The sequence below is a fragment of the Rhinolophus sinicus genome, chromosome 17, assembly GCF_057876585.1.
Source record: "Rhinolophus sinicus isolate RSI-liver-muscle chromosome 17, RSI-T2T, whole genome shotgun sequence".
Lineage (NCBI taxonomy): Eukaryota > Metazoa > Chordata > Mammalia > Chiroptera > Rhinolophidae > Rhinolophus > Rhinolophus sinicus.
Window position 1 is genome coordinate 150,565,959 of NC_142517.1, and position 19,725 is coordinate 150,585,683.

General features: G+C 37.6%; 1 protein-coding gene across 20 annotated transcripts in view; it reads right to left on the reverse strand.

Annotated features, from left to right (window-relative positions):
* The window catches only part of BAZ2B (bromodomain adjacent to zinc finger domain 2B), a 311,801-nt gene that overhangs the window by 54,619 nt on the left and 237,457 nt on the right, over positions 1-19,725 (reverse strand). For 15 of the 20 annotated variants that reach the window (XM_019727243.3, XM_074336965.2, XM_074336961.2 and 12 more), the window contains one exon: positions 16,654-18,131. In XM_019727243.3, coding sequence (XP_019582802.3) covers positions 17,978-18,131 — 154 coding nt within the window. In that variant the 3' untranslated portion in view covers positions 16,654-17,977. The other 5 variants (XM_088794244.1, XM_088794241.1, XM_088794242.1 and 2 more) reach the window with 5 other exon arrangements.

Consider the following 19,725-nt stretch of genomic DNA (forward strand, 5'->3'; position numbering starts at 1 on the left):
ACCTACTACCAGAAAAACTTTAATTTACCTACTTCTAGAAAATTTGAAATTTACAAATATAGTTTACATTATATTGCTACAGGCTAGCACTGGTCTGGCAACAAGACTGGAGGGAGGGGGAAATGGAAATTCCATCCTAACATAGAAGACAAAAATAAAAGAAGGAAATGTCCCAATTCACTCTATCTATTTAAAACCAAGTGTCTATATTGAGGAGTTTGTTATTTTTCTAAAAACTAATTGTGCTGTCAAACATCTTATTTTATAAATTTAGCTTTTGAAAGATTAAATAAGTAAATGGAAAATGTAGCTGCTGTTTCCATTTTATTTTTAACTTCATACCTCTATTTAAGTATCAGTATACTATATTTTAAAAATCACAGTATAGGGCGGCCTGTTAGCTCAGTTGGTTAGAGTGTGGTGCTAATAACACCAAGGTTGCCGGTTCGATCCCAGCATGGGCTACTGTGAGCTGCACCCTCCTTAAAAAAATTAATAATATAAATAAATAAATAAATCACAGTACAACCAATAGGATTAAGACCTCTAAATTACCCTATCAAGGAATCCAGATCTATTGTACCAAGTTGAGTCATCCCCTACATATACTAAAGAACCTGATTTCCCCATATATTTCTTTGTAATTTCATTTTGATCAAAAAACATAAAGAAGGATGAGTCCTTAAAATGAATGAATTAAGAGGGTCCTTTGTTTTATTAATGATGAAGTGAAAATGAATAAAAGAACAAGAGTCATACAGATTACAAACAGGATTCACTAATGCTTAAAAGAACAAAATAACTAACCAGAAACTGGCTGTGAAGAAAAATCGCAGCAGGTAATTCCAAGATCATGTGCTTTTTCACTATGCAGACACCTCATTTTATCATCCCACACGGTTAAATCTCCACATGAGGAGCCAGTGACAAAGAGGCTTCCATTAGGCGAAAACGCACAGGCCACCAAGGAGCCATCCTTAACACTACCACATCTGGAATAAAAGCAAGAAAAGGAGGTTTTCATGTCAGAGCATCTTTTATTTTATTTCACCATCTCTAAGAGCAGCTTGATAAATGTCTATCACAGAACTAGAAAGAAAGGGCAATAAATGCCTATAGAAATAAAATATCATTTATATGTTACAAACTGAGACATACTTTTTAAAAATAAGAGGATTTAAACATTATCTTAACATGTTCAAGCCTAAACTATAGGGATCCAAACCAAAGTTCACATATCTTCATATTTTTCCATATGGCAAGTCAGTATGAACATACTGAAATCTTCAAAACTTAACAAAAGCAATGATAACCAACAATATCAATTATAGTTGCCTATTTAAAAAAAAAAAGATGAAACTATTTTTATTGAAAAACATTGGAATACTATTTGGCAGTAAGAAAAGATGAAATAGGACCACTTGTGACAACATGGATGGATCTTGAGAATATCATGCTAAGCGAAATAAGTCAGACAGAAAAAGTAGAGAACCATATGATTTCACTGATATGTGGTATATAAAACTGAACACAACAAAAGAACAAGATAAACAAATGAAGAAACAAAAACTCATAGACATAGACAATAGTTTAGGGGTTACCAGAGGGGAAGGGGAAGAGGAGTTCTAGAAGAGGGTCTAATATGTGGTGATGAAAAGAGAACTGACTCTTTGTGGTGAACACAATGTGAGATAGAGATAATGTATTACAGAATTGTACACCTGAAATCTTTGTAACTTTACTAACAATTTTCACCCCAATAAACTTTAATTTTTAAAAAAAAAAGAAAGAAAAACATGGTATTGGGGTCAAAAGTACTTTCAACTTTTGTATTAAAATCACCCAGAAGCAACAGTAAGGACTTTCAGCTTCAAATATAAATTCTTTATGAAAAGAAAATATTATGAACAAATTAAAATTATCTTGGGAAGATACAGAATCACTGTGCTACCATGCTAACGGTATCATTTTCTCAATTACCTAGGACAAATAAACCGGTAAAAATCCAACAATGAGTGCAGTGTCCCATCCAGTGCTTAAATCTATTGCAATAGATATTGCAGAATGCATCACCTGATAAGTGAAAAAGAAGATTCCTCAGCTGACAGCTGTATTTCATTCAAACATTTCACTGTTTCTGTGCTTTCTCTTTAAAATGTTTATTAACCACCACCTGAAACAAAGCACTTTCTACCCAAAGACCTACATCTAAATAAGTAAGTTATTTACCAGCTGACATTTGTGCTCTGATGTTGGGGGTTAGGGAGAGGGTAAGGTATATTAGGCTATTTTAATTGGTAACATTGAAATATTTATGATTTTTAAAGTGCTTAATGTCACTGAACTGCTTAATGTACACTTAAAATTGGTAAATTTTATGTTATAAACATTTCACCACAATATAAATAGATAAAAATATCTGGTTTTAACGTTGGTAAGTTGTAACAGAACATTACTTATGTAAATTAATTGATTTGTTTTTATCCAAAAGGAGTTTTTCAGGTGTTGGGTTGTTTGTTTGTTTGTTTTAGAAATGATAATACAACACCACACTCCTCACAAGGTTCTTTTTTTCTGGGCTTGGTCATTCACTCAGCAAGAATTCTCTTCAGGAAATAGCTGTGTCTCTTTAGTAAGACTTACCTACAATAACTTCATTATTAAGAATACTTGAGCCATGAGCTACAAAAATAAAACCTAAAATTACTAATCCTATTCAAAAGATTGTTTTCTTTCCTCACCACAGTAAAAATCCATAGAAGTGTAACAAGATTAACCCTTATTTTACAAAAGAAAGACTGAAAATTTAAAATTCTCCGAGCCAAGCCAATCTATGAGAATCATACTAAACATCAGTTTTTATGATCTTCAGAAGACAGGTTAAAATGTTTCCTTGCATTGTCTGAAACTTATCTGATTCTTAGTCATCAAAATATGCTTCTTTTTTCCCCTTTGTTTGGCAGACCTGTTAAAAGGATTGAAAATGGAAAGGGTTTAAACAGTCCTACCTATACAACCTGTACGACTGCGCGTTCCACAAAACAACAGTTCCATCAGCTGCACCTGACACAAAACAGGTGGCGTCTGGGGAGAAGCGGCACACCCTCACGGGGCTCCCACTGGGTTGTTCCATCACTGACAACGTCTGTCCATCGTGCGGATTCCATAGGACAGTGGTACCATCTGTTGAACATGAAGCCAAAATGTGTCCTGAAGGGGAGAAACAGCAGCAATGGACCGCATAGGTGTGAAATTTCAGTGGAGAGTGTGGCACTTCAGTAAAGCCACTTAGGGAGTACAGGCGAATTGTTTTGTCCAAGGAACAAGTAGCCAAGAGGGACGAGGAGAAGGCACAGCAGTTGATATCATCACCGTGATCAGCTAATGTGTAAATTAGTTTCACCATGTTCTTCATTTGAAGTAAAATACCCTGCAATTTAAAAATAGATAATGTTTACTTCATCCTAGAAGGCAAATAAATGCAATCTGAATCCATGTAAAAGGGCCAAAATCGATTTAAGAATTTGTTCAGTGAAAGCGCCTACATTCATATTTTTAAAGGACAATCTATTATACCATGGATAAGGATAATGTGGAGAGAAATAACACATTTATAAAAATATAACCTCTGATGATGACCATTGTCACCATTGCCACACCAATAAAATTCCATAATTCCTAAAAAAGAACTTTGTCAAATAACTTCAAACTGATTTGACAATGAACATCCAAAACCTCAGGTATTTACTTCACCTTTGAAGCCTTTTCCTTAACTCTACGTCTCCTCACTGCCTTATTCCAGATCTGCTCATCTCAACCCAAAAAAGATTTTTCACAATTTTAACAAACCGTCTCAGCCGCTCCTTCCAGCGGATGGAGCCAAGGTTATTATTGCTCTGCCTTTAAGATGCAGAACTGTAGGGTTCCTTCATAAAGACTAACAATGGTTTCATTCAAAATTTAAGTAGCAGCATTGTAAACTATGTCATAGCTCATTATCTTGTGTGATAAAGAATAAAATGATATAAAAGATTTGAGGTGAAGAACCAAATTAATAAATCCAGGAAACCAAGAGAAGGAAACCAAAGATAAGGAGTGGCAAAAATGGTCTTAGCCAGACTGCACTTAAAAGCAAATTTACTAATTTAGAATACAATCCAAACTCACCACAGCTTACAAAACCCTGTATGATCTGGCTCTTGCCTGCCACTCCCTCTCCCTGGCTTCTATCCAGCCTCCCTGGTCAAACAGATTCCGGTTTCCCATCTTCATGAAGTGGCTTTCCTATGTTGAAATTCTCGTCCCTTGGATTTTGGGATCCTATTTCTCACTCAGATCTCAATTTCCGTGTCCCTCCTCATTGCAGGTTTTTGCAATCTAAAGCAGCCACTCTCTAGCCTAGCACATCACTTTAATTTAATCCACAGGGTAGTAACTACCACCATCTGCTGTTCTCGTTATTTGCCTCCCCTCCATTAGAATGTAAGCTCTTAAGGAGTAGAGGTCTTGTCCATCTCTCTCATTTCTGTATCCACTGCATGCAAAACCTGCGGTGCTCAAATAAGTATTTGTTGAATATATATATATGCATATATATATTTCAAATCCAGTTGAGTTCTGGCCTTTAAATATTATATGAACGTAATACGAAATGATTATAAATTTAAAACAAAGCTACCAATACTTTAAAAAAAAAACAGTGAAAAAAAAATGGTATAGAATGAGTGATAAACAGCCCTTGAAGGCGTGGGTATAACCTTGGATTTTAAAATTCATAATCTCTTGTTCTAATCTTATTTACAGAAATCTCTACAAACAAAAACTGGAGGCTTTTCCCATTTTCATCTTACCCCAAAGGTTCGGCCTTTTTTTTCAAACATAAACTCCAAAAAAGCCTGAATCACAAACAAAAACACAGGTGAAAAATCCTGGTAGATGATGGCCTGTATTATTGCACTGAAAACAAAAAAGAGCAGGTGGTGCTTTCTGGTGTAGTCCCAAATCCCAGTTGTGCAAAGTGCACATAGGTAATTTTCCAAACAAACTTTGGCTTCCACACCCTGGTGGCACTTAACTGCCTTTGCAGTTTGAGGCCACGCAGTCGGAAGCCTCGGGGTGTGGGCGTGCACTAAAGCCAATCTCCAGGCAAACGCGATCAATTCGCCTGTGGCAACACACTCATCCTCATCTAATCCAAATCAAAAGCGAAATGTGCCAAGAATCCCCCAAAATAAAGCCCCCGACTTACTGCCCCCGCACGCAGGGACCAACTCTGCAGACTAAGTGACCCTGGCGGGAGGGCGGCCTCGGGACCCCGCGCTCACCCCGCGGCCGGCGGGGAGCCGGGCCTTCCGGGCGCGGGGACCGGTGCTCGCGCAGGGCCCAGCTCGGGCTTCCACGCCCGGCCGGCAGGCCCCGCTCGGCTCCCGGGCCGAGGCCGCACAACAGTGCCTCGCTCCCGTCAAGGTCCGGGCGGGTCCCCGTCGCGCGCTTAGATCCAGACGCAGAGAGACGGAGGGTTCAGAGCCCCCGATCAAGGAGGTTCCGTGGGTTGATCACGGTCGCGCTCCCCGACCAGACGCTGCCGGCTATTAAACAAGCCAATGGGAGCCGCCCCTTTCACCTGGAAGACAGGCGGCGCGCGGGATCCGCCCTCTGGTGCCCCGCTAGCGGCGTGAGCCACGTGACCCACAGGTGAGGCGGGCGGGGCCCGCGCAGGTGAGCCCGGTGCAGGTGAAAAGGGCGGGGCTGGCGCCCGCTCCCACCTCGAAGCAAAGGGACAGGCCACGCCCCCAGGGACGGAACACGTCGCGGCGCATGCGTGCCCTTCCGCTTTCTAATCTCTAAATTCTGGCTGGAGGATTGGGATGGGTTTTGAGTGGGGAAGAGTCTTTAGTTGAAATTTTTTTTCAGTTAAAGAAGCTGAGGTCCTAAGGTCTAGCGAGTGTCTGAAATGTGGTTTTAAAGGGGCACAATATCAACTATCCAGTTATTCCAGCTCAAAATTTATGAATCTCTTCCCTCCCGTAGTTCACCATAATCTGTTCTTTCAGTCACCTCTCTGATTGGTCTTTTCAGTTTGGACTAGCTCTGACCTCAGCGGCCCATGACTGGGTGTCTTTTTGCCCTCGCCTTTAAGCGAAGGTTTCCCAAATATCTCCTTCCAGGGCAGGCTGCTGGCACCTGGGCCCCAGTCCTGCGGTTCCCGCTGTCACGGGACAGGTCCGAATGGACATCTTGGTATCACCTAAATTCGATGCGCATGTTCTCCAGCCTTTCCGATTGTTTTCTAGCGTCACAAATGGACCATGGTTTCCAGGTGTAATTGACAATTGTGTAATTGACAATTAGTGGTCTTGCCAATTCCTTTTGTAATTAAAAAGTTGTCTAGAAAAAAGTTCCTAGACATACGCTTGTTAACTAAATGTATGACACAGTATAGGACTATGTATGTTCAGATGACAATCAAAGATACAAGTAACTTTTATTTTTAATCCATGGAAATTTAGTTTTCTTTAATGAGGAAACATTCAAATTTATCAAACTGAAAAAACAAAGTTATGTATTTGAAGAGTAATAACCTATGCTCAAATTTAAAGGTGAATTTGAGATAGCTAGAAATTATTTGTAATGAAAAAAAGACAAAAGGAAAAGGAGATCAAAATCCATGGCTTTGAGATGCTCCTGTGATTTTTAAATTAACAAGTGCCTCATGATTGAGACTTTGAACACCTGATTACATACCAAAGCATTCCCCAGCAGTATTTTTCTAAAAACAACTTTTTGCTTGTAAAAATAATAGAGCTCTCTGTAGAAAATATTAATCAATTTACAAAAATTCCTGCAAACTGTCTTTTTAAACTTAAACATATATCCCAAGCATTTTCCATGTCTAAAATTTCTTCAGTATCGTATTTTTCTGCCTAATGGTCCACATTTCCAGAAACATGCCGTAGTTTATTTAACATTTTCCCTGTTGTGGATGGTTATTTCAATATTTTGTGATTATAAACGAAAATGGATTAAACAACTTTGTACATAAATCCTTATCCATGTTCGTGAATATCTACTAAGAAAATTGTTAATATTTTTTATCTTCACTAATTTGATGAGTAAAATTGTTATAATATTCTTTAAGCAAAATATGTAAAAGAAACCCCTGACTACGCATGCCAGTAGTTTAGCACGGAGATTTCAAAGACAATATGGTCAGCTTTGCCTATCCTGCAGGAAAAGGCAATTTCAGAAAGGGAAGCCTTATTACAGCTGATCTAGTCTATGAGTTTGCAATTTGGGATATGTTAATTAAAGTATCTTGCCAATATACTAGAGAAATATTGTAAGAATTAATAGAGGTCTTTGATCACTGAACTAGTTATCTTCTCTCACAGGACAGAGTGTCAAAATAGTTGGAACTTTGACTTGGAATATTAAAAATTTGAATATTTTATGTATTCGTTGCTTTAATTAACTGTGGTCAATAATTAATCTTATTTATCATTAAGTTCTGTTTCTTGTAATAATGCTACTTGAGAAATATAAAAAACAATTTTAAATAATATATTTAAAGAAAAACTAACTGTTCAATTAAATAGTAAGTGATACATTCTCTCAAAATACAATTGCAATGGGAAAAGAATAGGTGTAAATCAATTACTAGTGAGTCACTGATTACTAAAATCTATGGTTGAGAGTAACCGAAAGCTCAAAGGAGAGAGAGATGATGGGCTTTGGAGTAATTAGGAAAGGTGGGTGTAAGCATGGATCTTAAATAGGCTTGAAGTATGGGCCTGTTGAGGGATGAACTTGGGAAATACCCAGTTTTCACAGTAAATACTCAGGGATGTATTTGGGTTGTTTTACTTTGCAGGTGACCCAAGTCCAGAGTTACCAGAACAGTTGGGCAGGGTAGAGTACAGGATGTAATAACTACCCTGTTTCCCCGAAAATAAGACCTAGCTGGACAATCAGCTGTAATGCGTCTTTTGGAGCAAAAATTAATATAAGGATCTGGTCTTATTTTACTATAATATAAGACCGGGTCTTATCTAACATAATATAATAACAGGTCTTATATTAATTTTTGTTCCAAAAGATGCACTAGAGCTGATTGTCCAGCTAGGTCTTATTTTCGGGGAAACAGGGTATGTGCATGTTCAGTTTCCAAGAATGATTCAAGCTCAACACAATACAATATGAAGTAGGACAATTAAGTTCGTGAACTTGCCATCGTGTGCTTACGTTGGCAGCACTGTACAAACAGCTCAGTAAGGTTTCATAACCTTGGTATATCAGTGTCTCACAGCTGTGTTCGTGTCGACATGTGACGGTGTTCTGCTGAGTGGCATTCATTATTGTTGCTGAGTGTTTTTGTGTGCCATAGCGAGAATGTCTGTCCGAGCTTGAATTAGAAAAACGAACAAACATTCAATTTCTTGTTAAAATTGGCAAGAGTGGAAGTGAAATCAGGGACATGTTAGTCCAAATTCATGAGGATAATGCCATGAAGAAAATGTCAGTGTACAAATGGATTAAATATTTTTCTGGGGGGAGAGAACACATCACTGATGAAGAGAGGTCAGGCTGGACAGTAACGAGAAGAACTGATGAAAACATTGCAAAAATTCGATTGTGCGTTAAAATTGTCGAATGACTGTGAGAAGCACAGCAGACCAAGTAAACATCGATAGAGAAACAGTTAGGAAAATCTCAACTGAAAATCTTGGCATGAGAAAGGTGTGTCCAAAAATGGTCTTGAAGGAGCTCACTGATGTACAAAAGCAAAGGAGAGTCGAAGTTTGCCAAGCTTTTTGGAGAGGCAAGACAATGTTTTGCGCCGTGTTATCACTGATGATGAAACATGGGTTTACTAATATAACCCTGAAACAAAGTATCAAAGTGCACAATGGAAGTCATCCAATTCTCCATGACCAAAAAAGTTCCGTCAGTCCAAATGAAGAGTCAAAATGATGTTGCTAACCTTTTTTGATATCAGAGGGATTATTAATTATGAATTTGTACCAAATGGACAATTCACCAAGTTTGCTATTTGGAAGTGCTGAAAAAGCTGCGTGAAAAAGTTAGATGACCTGAATTTTTCACCAACAATTTATGGCTCTTGCATCATAACAATGCACCAGTTTACACAGCACTGTCTGTGAGGGAGTTTTTAGCCAGTAAACAAATAACTGTATTGGAACACCCTCCCTACTCACCCAATCTGGCCCCCAATGACTTCTTTCTTTACCCAAACATAAAGGAAATATTGAAATGAAGACATTTTGATAACATTCAGAACATCAAGTGTAATACGATGACATTTCTGATGGCCATTCCAAAAAAAGAGTTCCAAAATTGCTTTGAAGGGTGGACTATGCGCTGGCATCAGTGCATAGATTCCCAAGGGGAGTACTTCAGAGGTGACCATAGTGATATTCAGCAATGAGGTATGTAGCACTTTTTATAGGATGAGTTTGTGAACTTAACTGTCAGACCTCATACAAATACAAATGACTTTTGTATACTGACCTTGTATCGTGCAACTTTGCTGAACTTGTTACATAGATATGTTTTATTTTGTATTTTCATTAGTATTTTCTATATATAAGATCATATCATCTGCAAATAGAAATAGTTTTGCATTTCTTTCAGTCTGGATGCCTTTTCTTTCTTTTTCTTGCCTGATCGCCCTGGATAGACCATCCAGTACAATGTTGACTAGAAGTGTGAGAGTGGACATCCTTGGTTATTCCTAGTATGAGGGGGAAAGCATTGAATCTTTCACCATAAATGCTATGTGAGCTGTAGGGATTTTGTCAGTGTCCTTTATCTGGTTGAAGAAGTTCTATTCTACTTTGTTGAGCATTTTATCATTAGAAGATTCTGGATTTTTTCAAATGCTTTTCTTGCATCTATTGAGATGAATATGTATTTGTTTTTCTGTTGCTTTTGAGATGTTAAACCAAGCTTGTATTCCTGGGATAAATCTAATTTGGTCGTGGTATATAATTCTTATGTATTGTTGGATTCAGTTTACTAGTATCTTGTTGAGGATTTTTGCATCTAAAGACATTGGTCTCTAGTCTTCTTTTCTTGTGATATCTGTGACCTAGGTATTGGGGCAAAACTGGCCTCACAAAATGACTTGGGAAATGTTTCTGAAGTCTTTTTATTAGTTTTTCATTAAATCTTTCGTAGAATTCAGTGGTGAAGCCATTTGGGGTTGGGCCTATCTTTGTGGGTATTTTTATTACTAATTCAATCTCTTTGCTTGTTATAGGACTATTTATATTTTCCCTTTTTTCTTAAGTTGCAGTAGTTTGTGTTTTCTAGGACTCTGTCCATTACCACCCAAGTTACCTAATTTGTTGACATTCACTTGTTCATAGTATTAACTTATAACCTTTATTTCCTGACTTTAGTAATTTGAGTCTTTTCTCTTTTTCTCAGCGAGTATAGCTAAAGCTTTGTCAAGTTTGCTGTTCTTTTCAAAGAACCAATTTTTTTTGGTTTAATTGGTTTTCTCTTTCTTTTTGTTATTGTTTCATTAATTTCTGCTCTAATCATTCCTTCTTTCTTTCTGCTTGCTTTAGGATTTTCTTGCTCTTCTTTATCTATTAGAAGTTTAGGTTATGGATTTGAGATCTTTTTTTTTTTCTACATAGATATTTACAACTTTAAATATCCCTGTAAGGACTGCTTTGGCTGAAGCCCAGTAATTCTTTGCATTAATGAAATCTACCACTCATATTACTCGTCTTTAGGTGGATCATGATCTGGGTCTCCAAATAGTGTAAGTCATTATCCACACAATTCCATAGCAGCCCAAACTTTCACTGGGTCAAAAGGCCCTCCAGCCCCTCTGTGGGGACACAGCCCCAGAAAGCAGTTTCCAGGCTCTCGGCTTCACATAGACAGGTGCTGGCTCAGGTAGTAAATGGCCATCAACTGTGATTGCATGGCCATCAGCTGTGGCTAGTTGGCCATCAGCTGTAACCAGTGAGCCATTGGCCACTAATATAACTGCTGTAGCTACACTAGCAGTAAATGGGGACTAGCAAGGAGATGGTGGCTGAGCCTGCAAGCGGAGCAATGAGGGTTGAGAATTGTGTGGCTCCTGTTTCCTGTTTCTCCAACCCAGCCGCCAGCGAGAGTATAGCGGTATAACTCCCCCATCTATGGCTCTGTGGGTGTTCCTTTTTGGCCTCACCATATCCTGCGTTCTTATGTGGGGAGCAGGAGCAGAGACCCCGCAGGCCGCCCCGCACGACACCCTCCATTTTTCTTGGTTTCTATTTTTCATCATGACATTTCTCAAAAGCAGTGTTTCCCCTTTGAACCCAGGGTGAAATACATTGCAATCTTTTCTGACCATAACAGATGACCACAGTTCGATCTATTTGCTTTTCCAAGATCCTCTTAATCTTTTACCACACTTTCCTCTGTGGTGCATTCTAGTTATTTTCTAGGACCCCTTTTTAAGTGACAGGATATAGAAAGGTGGGATGTTAAGCCCTACTGGACCTACTTTCCTCTCCTTCTAATCCAACGGTTTGATAGCCATTCTGTATCAGGATAGCCTAGGATATGGTGTAGTTACAATGAACCACAATGTCTCAGTGACTTATAAGAAGAAAGAATGATTTCTTGCTTATATGTCCATTGTGAATTAGCAGGGAATTCTGTTCGGGACCTAGGCTAACAGATCATGAATTATTTTGAACATTATTAGTTGCTGTGTCAGAGGGAAGAGAGAGAAATTAAATGCTTGGCCAACGAGAAACACATGATACTTGCATTCAGATTTCTTTAGCCAGAACCAGCTTGTCAAATGGCCCCACTCAACCACAAGGGGTGTAAGAAACACAATTTGAACACTTGCTCAGGAATGATAGAAGTCTGATTTAACGGCATTAATGACTATACAAGATGGTAGATGTTGTCCCTTTTGAAAGGAAATGAGACCAAAGTTAGAGTTCCCTTGAAAGGGACTAGATCACAGTTAGAGACCAGAGGGAAGCAATCTGGAGAATTACAGGGAAATTCCACTTTGTATCAGATGACCATTCTTTTCCACCGACTGAATTCACCTGGGACCTCTTAGTTAGGTCCATTATTATAGACAGGAACCTCTTCAACATGTCCCAGAAAAGAGCTGTACTCTATTAGAACATTACCAAGCTTCAAGATAAGATTATAATTTCTGCATATTCATGAATTATAGCCCAAATATACATAGAGTAAGAGTTATCCTTTCCAAAGCAATCATTTTGGAAAATCAAACGTTTTTCCCCAGCATAGCTGTTACCTAAAATATATTTAGAACCCCAATTTTAGCATTGCTTTCAAAGAGTGTGGCTCATTCTTTTGAATATATTCATTGATTGGAAGGTTTTATTGGCAAAGGTTTATTGGGTACCTTTAATGTCAGACATTATATAATACTAGATTCTGGATGTTTAAAAATGTGTGTGTGTATATATATATATATGAAACACTATATATATAATATTGTATATGTATATACATAAAAACACTATATATATTTAAAGATAACGCATTGCTAAATAAATATATAAAAAAGTTGACTGGAAAGGCATAATTAAACGTGAATGTAGGGCTGGCCCGGTGGCTCAAGTTGTTGGAGCGCCGTGCTCCTAACGCCAAGGTCAGCGGTTCGATTTCCACATGGGCCAGTGAGCTGCGCCCTCTACAGCTAAGATTGTGAACAACGGCTCTCCCTGGAGTGGCTGGCAGCTGGCAAGAGCTGCTGTGAGCTGCTGTGAGTGGCCAACGAGGACAGGCAACCCACTGCCTCAGCCGGGGGGAGCACAAGGCTCATAACACCAGCATGGGCCAGGGAGCTGTGTCCTACACAACTAGACTGAGAAACAACGGTTTGAACTGGAGAGGGTAGGGGAAGCAGAAGAAGGGGGAGGGGGGAGTTTTAGAGGAACTGAAGGAAGAAGTAAAAAATAAATAAATAAATAAAAATGTGACATAGCTGAGAGAAATTACCTCAATTTTGTGTAGTTGAGGTTTTCAAAGGTTTTTTTTTTTGTTTGTTTGCTTGTTTTTTTAAAAAACTTTTATTTATTTTAAGTGTGTTTTTCCAGGACCCATCAGCTCCAAGTCAAGTTAGCTGTTTCAATCTACTTCTGGAAGGCGCAGCTCACAGTGGCCTATGTGGGGTTCGAATCTGCAACCTTGTGATTAAGAGCACGTCGCTCTAACCAACTGAGCTAACCAGCTGCCCCTTCAAAAGTTTTTTCAAAGGTAGAGTTATAATGTGGCCCAAGCAAGCATAAGAGATCGTATTGAAGCAAAGTAGATAAGGTTCTACTAGTTTTCCTGTATTGAATTTTTTTTATGTCATATTCCTGGGGAGGGGAAATTTCAATTCTCTTAAAATACTTCCCTTATCTCCTTGTTGGAATAAAATTTTATAACAAAACGCAAAGCTCTTTCATTTCTCAAATGGAGATATTTGATCTGCAAATAACTTTGAGAAAGAGAGAGAGAGCCCCTGTGAGGGCAGAGCCCCAGAAAGCAGTTTCCAGGCTCTCGGCCTCACATAGACAGGTGCTGGCTCAGGTAGTAAATGGCCATCAACTGTGATTGGATGGCCATCAGCTGTGGCTAGTTGGCCGTCAGCTGTAACCAGTGAGCCATTGGCCACTAATACAACTGCTGTGGCTACGCTAGCAGAAAAAAATGGGGGCCTAGCAAGAAGGTGGTGGCTGAGCCTGCAAGTGGCGCAGTGAGGGTTGCGAATTGTGTGGCTCCTGCTTCCTGTGTCTCCAACCCAGCCGCCAGAGAGAATATAGTGGTATGACTCCCCTACCTATGGCTCCGTGGGTGGTCCTTTTTGGCCTCACCGTGTCCTGCTTTCTTATGTGGGGAGCGGGACCAGAGACTTTGCATGACACCCTGCACGACAAATGGCGCAGCGAGCAGGGTCTCCCGCATGACAGCGCCCAAAAATGAAATTTACAAAAAAGAGTAAATGATTCATTTTCTTGTTGAGGATATGTTTAATGGGAGACTAAATGAACAGAGTTTTAAATTTCTTGAAAGTATATCAGGGGTAGAGGGGATGGAAAAGAGGAGCACAGAAAGGGGTGCAATAAGGTAGCAAGGACAGATCAGATCCATTAAAATTTTGATTAAAATTACTGCTTTTAACAAATTTCATTTTTGGTTGAAACAAGAAAAAGAGATCACCTTGCATTTATGGTAATTTAGTTCTTTTGTGTTCAAGCTATATCCATAGATTTTCACTTGTTTAATTTTCACTATGGTTAACAACTAAATAAATATTAATTTACTCCCCACATACTGTTTCAAGCTGATGATTATTTTAATAGTAATGGATTGTTTGGTTGTCCTTGCTCGGTCACTACTTGAGTGATAATGTAAATCTCAACTTGAGGACAAGCATAGTTTTTTGTAATTTACAGAGCAAGCAGGACTGAAATGGAGAAAGTTCAGGTTAAAGCCTAAGTTATCTTAATAAAAGTATAATGTTGTGTATACTTGTAATTGTGTGGTAGCAGAGGGTTCAGAAATTTTTCTTTTAATATTTGAACACAATGACACTGATTTTAGTTATTTATTTATTATTTTTTTACATTTGAAACTACATAATTTTACTAACCAATGTCACCCCAATAAATTTAATGTTTAAAAAAGATTATAATAAAAATAAAAAATTAAGGAAGTGCCTTTTTCTTAGTATGAGTTTCAGACTTTAGTATTTTGAAATCACAAATGACATCCCACAAACCATCTCATATGACAAGATAGAGAGCTATAAAGTATAAGACTACGTTTTATTGGAATTAACACTAGACTTGAAAACAAAAGGTTTCACCTTGATTCCAAATTCCGTTTTTAACCAGTTGTGTTACCTTAGGAAAGTCAAAGTGTCTCTCATCTTTAGTTTGCTCATGTGTACAATGTAACAGGGATAATGGATATGAAAGTATTACATCTAATATAAAGTACTTTTTTAATGTGTAGTGTATTTGTGTGATAGTAGAGAAAAAGTGGAAACTTTATCTGTTGACTTTCTCTTATATCGTTAAGCAGAAATTTACCATGGTGACAAGGGAGGAGACAACCACTCAGAAGTGACTGCCTTCATTCTTGTAGGCGTCAAGGTCCATCCAGAACTCCACAGTCTCCTCTTCCTACTATTCCTGATTGTTTATGGGATGGTCCTTCGGGGGAACCTTAGCATGACTGGCATGCTAAACACACCGATGTATTTCTTCCTAGGCAATCTCTCCATCATTCACCTATCCCATTGCTATTGTACCCAAAACCATGGTCAACATCCTGTCTCAGAAATAGACCATATACTTTGCAGGTTGTGTGGCGCCAATGTTTCTTTATGCACTTTTCATAGTAACAGAGGCCTTTGTCCTGGCAGCCATGGCCTATGACCGTTATATTACAATCTGCAGCCTCTTCTCTATACTGAATGACACTGGTTTTAATGAGGATATGCCCAACATAGGGCAGAGAGTGTAAAAGTCATTTGCATAACAAATGAGCCACACATGTATAGTAGCAAGTGTTATGTAGCTCAATTGCAGCCCTTTGGGGACCATGTCCACTACTACTTGAACAGCTACTCCTGTTGAGTAACAACAATAAAGACATCAGTCCAAAGCAGCCAATATTGACCACGCTTTGCTTGTTTCGAGGATATAAAATTTTGCAAGGACATAAAAATAAGATTATTTTTAAAAGAAAATTATCACTCTTGAAAGATTATTCTTTTGTGTGTGTTTACTTTATTTCTCATCATGAGCCCCTCAGACACCAGACATGTTATTATCAAATAAGTCACTTACATACCATCTAACATAAATTAACATAAGCATGTATCATCCCTAAGGCAAAAAACCCCCATGAAGAAAACTCCCATGGAGCATTTGGCAGCTCTATCACCACAAAAACCACATACTTTATTCACAGCACCACCTTGTTCCCTGCTCCACGTGGTATTTTTGATTAAGCACCAGCCCCTTAAGGCATCACTGCAATATTTGGTTTACAGAAACTGACATATTTACATAATAACAGCTGATTTTCACATAAGTCTTCACAAAACCTAGGGCTTTAGGAAAATACTCTGGTTTTGAAGCATTTTAAAGGTAGGGATATTTTCTTCAAAACTTTTCTATTCTCCTTCACTATTAAAATCCATTTTCTGAGGACATTAAAGCACCACTTCACCAGGGTGGATGCTCCATGAAGGCAGGGCCTGCGCCTGTCGTGCTCACCAGGGACTCCTCAGAGCCCAGCAAGGCATCACGTCACATTTCATGAACACTTGACTTTGTATCTCAGGACTTATTAGACTAATTTATATGATCCATTTTTCTTATTGACCAATGTGTTCTATGTCTACCAATAGAGACACTTCTATCAGAACCTAAAAATGTATTTTAATATTTTCATATTGAAAATGTGAAGTAAACGATAAAACTTGGTCCAGAGAGGTTCAGAGACTCACGAAAGTCACATCACTTGACTTAAAATCACCCTCTTCCACCCAGTCCATTTGTAAAAATCAAATTTAAATTTCCTGTTTTTGAAAAGACTATATTTTCAGGTTCATTAAGAAAAACTGAAAAAAAAAACTAGTTTGTAAAAGTCTTTTATTGTATCCGTGCCACACATAGTAGTGAAAAATAACACTCCTAAAAAAAAGAATGCTACCTTTTCCACAACATTTTATTTTAAATAAAACTTCAAGTACTCTTACATAGGTACAAAAAAAATTCTGATCTATTTGCCTCCAACAGGCCACCACAACACACAGTAGATAAAACACAGTGGTTACAAATGTCTTTTAAATTTATTTCTGAGGCAAGGCAAATGGGAGGAAAATGTTTCTATGAAAAAATACTGTGTGTGTAGGAAATTGTCACAATTTTATTCCACATGGATACAAATGATTATACTTTAATTTAGGCCCTGGTGGCTTAAAATTATATAACAAAATAGAAAAATGGAAAACTAATATCCCCTACACCCTGTTTCAAAGGCAGGCACTACCAAGATCAAGGAGACGCCACAGTGTTGGTAGAGGATAATTGCTGTACAAGCTGTATAGCTATAATTACCTTCAGACTAAAATAAAATGCTACAGTCCTTCTAAGGCATAAACAATAATGTCTGCAAACAATATGTACACATAATACATATTTAAAACAAGACTTAATATAAACAATAATGAACAGTATATACAGGTCAATTTTTCTTCACTGTCTTGAAATACAATTTAACTACACAAGTGATGCAGCAACATATATATATATATGTATATATATATAAATGTACTTGTAACTCTACAGTAAAGTTTATTTTTGGTGCTTTTATAGCACATCAGTGTAAACAGTTTAACTTGGCTTTGTTTTATATTTTAAAACATTCCTTGTTGTAATTTCAAGATTTAAAGCAATTTTCTAGTTCTTCCTTTTCACAGAAAACGAAGATTCTGGATGTGGTTTAATCATAAATAATTCATAAAATTAAATACATTCACTAAAAAATAAACTACAAAGTAAAAAAATGAAAAATAGATATTTATTGAGAGGGAAAGGAGAACCATTTCCCACATTAGAGCTCTGGTGTTGAATATTCAGTGCGATTTGATATATTTTAATTGCTATTGCACTATAACACCCTTTCCTTTGAAAATTCTTTGGGTGTGCTTCCCTGTTCTACCTAAATTAGCTGATAAATCACACAAACCAATAACCAAGGGCCTTGGTTGTTGTAGGAGTGAAGCCTTTAAAAATGGTATCATTCTTCTGATACTTTTTTTTTTTTTTTGTGATACTTACTTTAAGGAAAAAAAGTCATTATGTATGTGCCTTGCACATTGATGTAAATACAGTTCACATTGCTGGTCTCATTTGTCCTTGTTTAAAAGGAAAAAAAAAAAAAGATTATTATAACTTCAGCTCACTTTGAAAGTATCTGTCCACTTTTTTTCAAAATACTTCCTCATACTGTGGCCAGCTCTGCCTATATCAGAATCATCTTCATTAAATGTTTCACAGTTGTCAAAAACCAGCCTGACATCTAGGGCAAAGGATTCAAGGTTTGGATACCTGAAAAAAAACAACACATCATTTAGAGGTTGCTGCTATAGGGTGGCTTTGTTTTGTAAACATATGAAAAAGTAATAAAAGGTAAAATGAGAACGAAAACTGAAAAGAAAAAGAGAAAGATCAGGATAACTGCGTTTAAAGTGATATAAAAGGTGTTATACCCTCTTATATGGAACATTTGAAAAAACTGCATGTGCTCTGAAGCATACAGGATTTATAGACAGGTAAAATGGGAAAACAGATTTCTCTGGAGATCAAGATACAGTTCAAGTAGCTAGTATTTTCCCCACATCCGATTTCCTGGTTGACCTGTATCACAATTCTCTCTTATAGGACTCATCCCACTGACTAGTTTGTCAACTCATCTGACCAACTGTAACACTTGCAGTAGCCCTATTGTCCACATTCAAAAATATTTAGCTGCAGTAGAAATAAATGCTTCCTATGCACTGTAAACATCACACTTGCCCTGTGGTTTTTACGTACATCCCCGATGTGTCGTTCTGTGTTAAATCTTCCCCATTTCCCATTTCTCCTCTCTCCAAATATGCTCTTTTGACTGGAGTATGATGATCCAAATCAAGCAAAAAAAAAAAAAAAAAAAAACACACAAAGCATGTACTGTCTTTTTACCAGAGATAACATTATGAGGAACTGGCTTTCAATAAGAAGCACTGTGGCTTCAGAATTTTGGTGGGAAAATCTCCCTTCTCCTTCTCTGTCTGAACATGAAGAAGAGAACAGAAGGTGAATGAGTCTGCCCAGACTTAGTGACAAGAAAGAAGTGGTTCATGTCAAGCTAACTTAAGCCAAATCAATACATTTTGAAAGAGGGCTTTTGGAAATTCATATTTAAATGAATTCTAATGTACAATAAGCTGGATAATAAAGTAATGTATGCATTACAAATATCTGTGAAGCATACACTGAATCTCTTAGAGCAGGTAAAAGTGGAATTATTTCTGCGATGAAATACCTCGTACATACAGTCTTCACTCCCTCCTTCTAATATGTACTATAATAAAAGAAATAAAATTTCTTTATCCATAATGAGCTCACACAGTTAATTCATATAACTATGCAAACTCATCCATTTTCCTATTCTTTTGCGATTATTATCTTTTATTGATGTGAAATTCACATAACATAAAATTAACCGTTTTAAGGTAGACAATTAAGTGGCATTTAGTACATTCACAACACTGTACTACCACCACCTCTATCCAGTTGCAAAACACTGTCATCACCTCAAAAGGAAAACCTTATCCATTAAGCAGTTACTCTACATTTCTTGCTATTCCCACATCCTGGCAGGCACCAATCTGACTTCCTGTCTCTATGGACTTACCTATTCTAGATATTTCATATCAATGAAATCATATAACATGTGGGAATACATTTTATAAAATATTTTAAAGTTACTTTGAGAAATATTTATCTCTTTAGACTGCTCCTTACTATAAAAAAAGATTAATGATTAATGCTTGGGAGGCTGGAACCCAGGAGAGAATTCTAGGTGAGATTCTAGGTGAAATAAATGGGCCCTTCTTTTAAGGAAGGATGGGCAGCTGATGGAAGCCAGAAAGAGTCATTA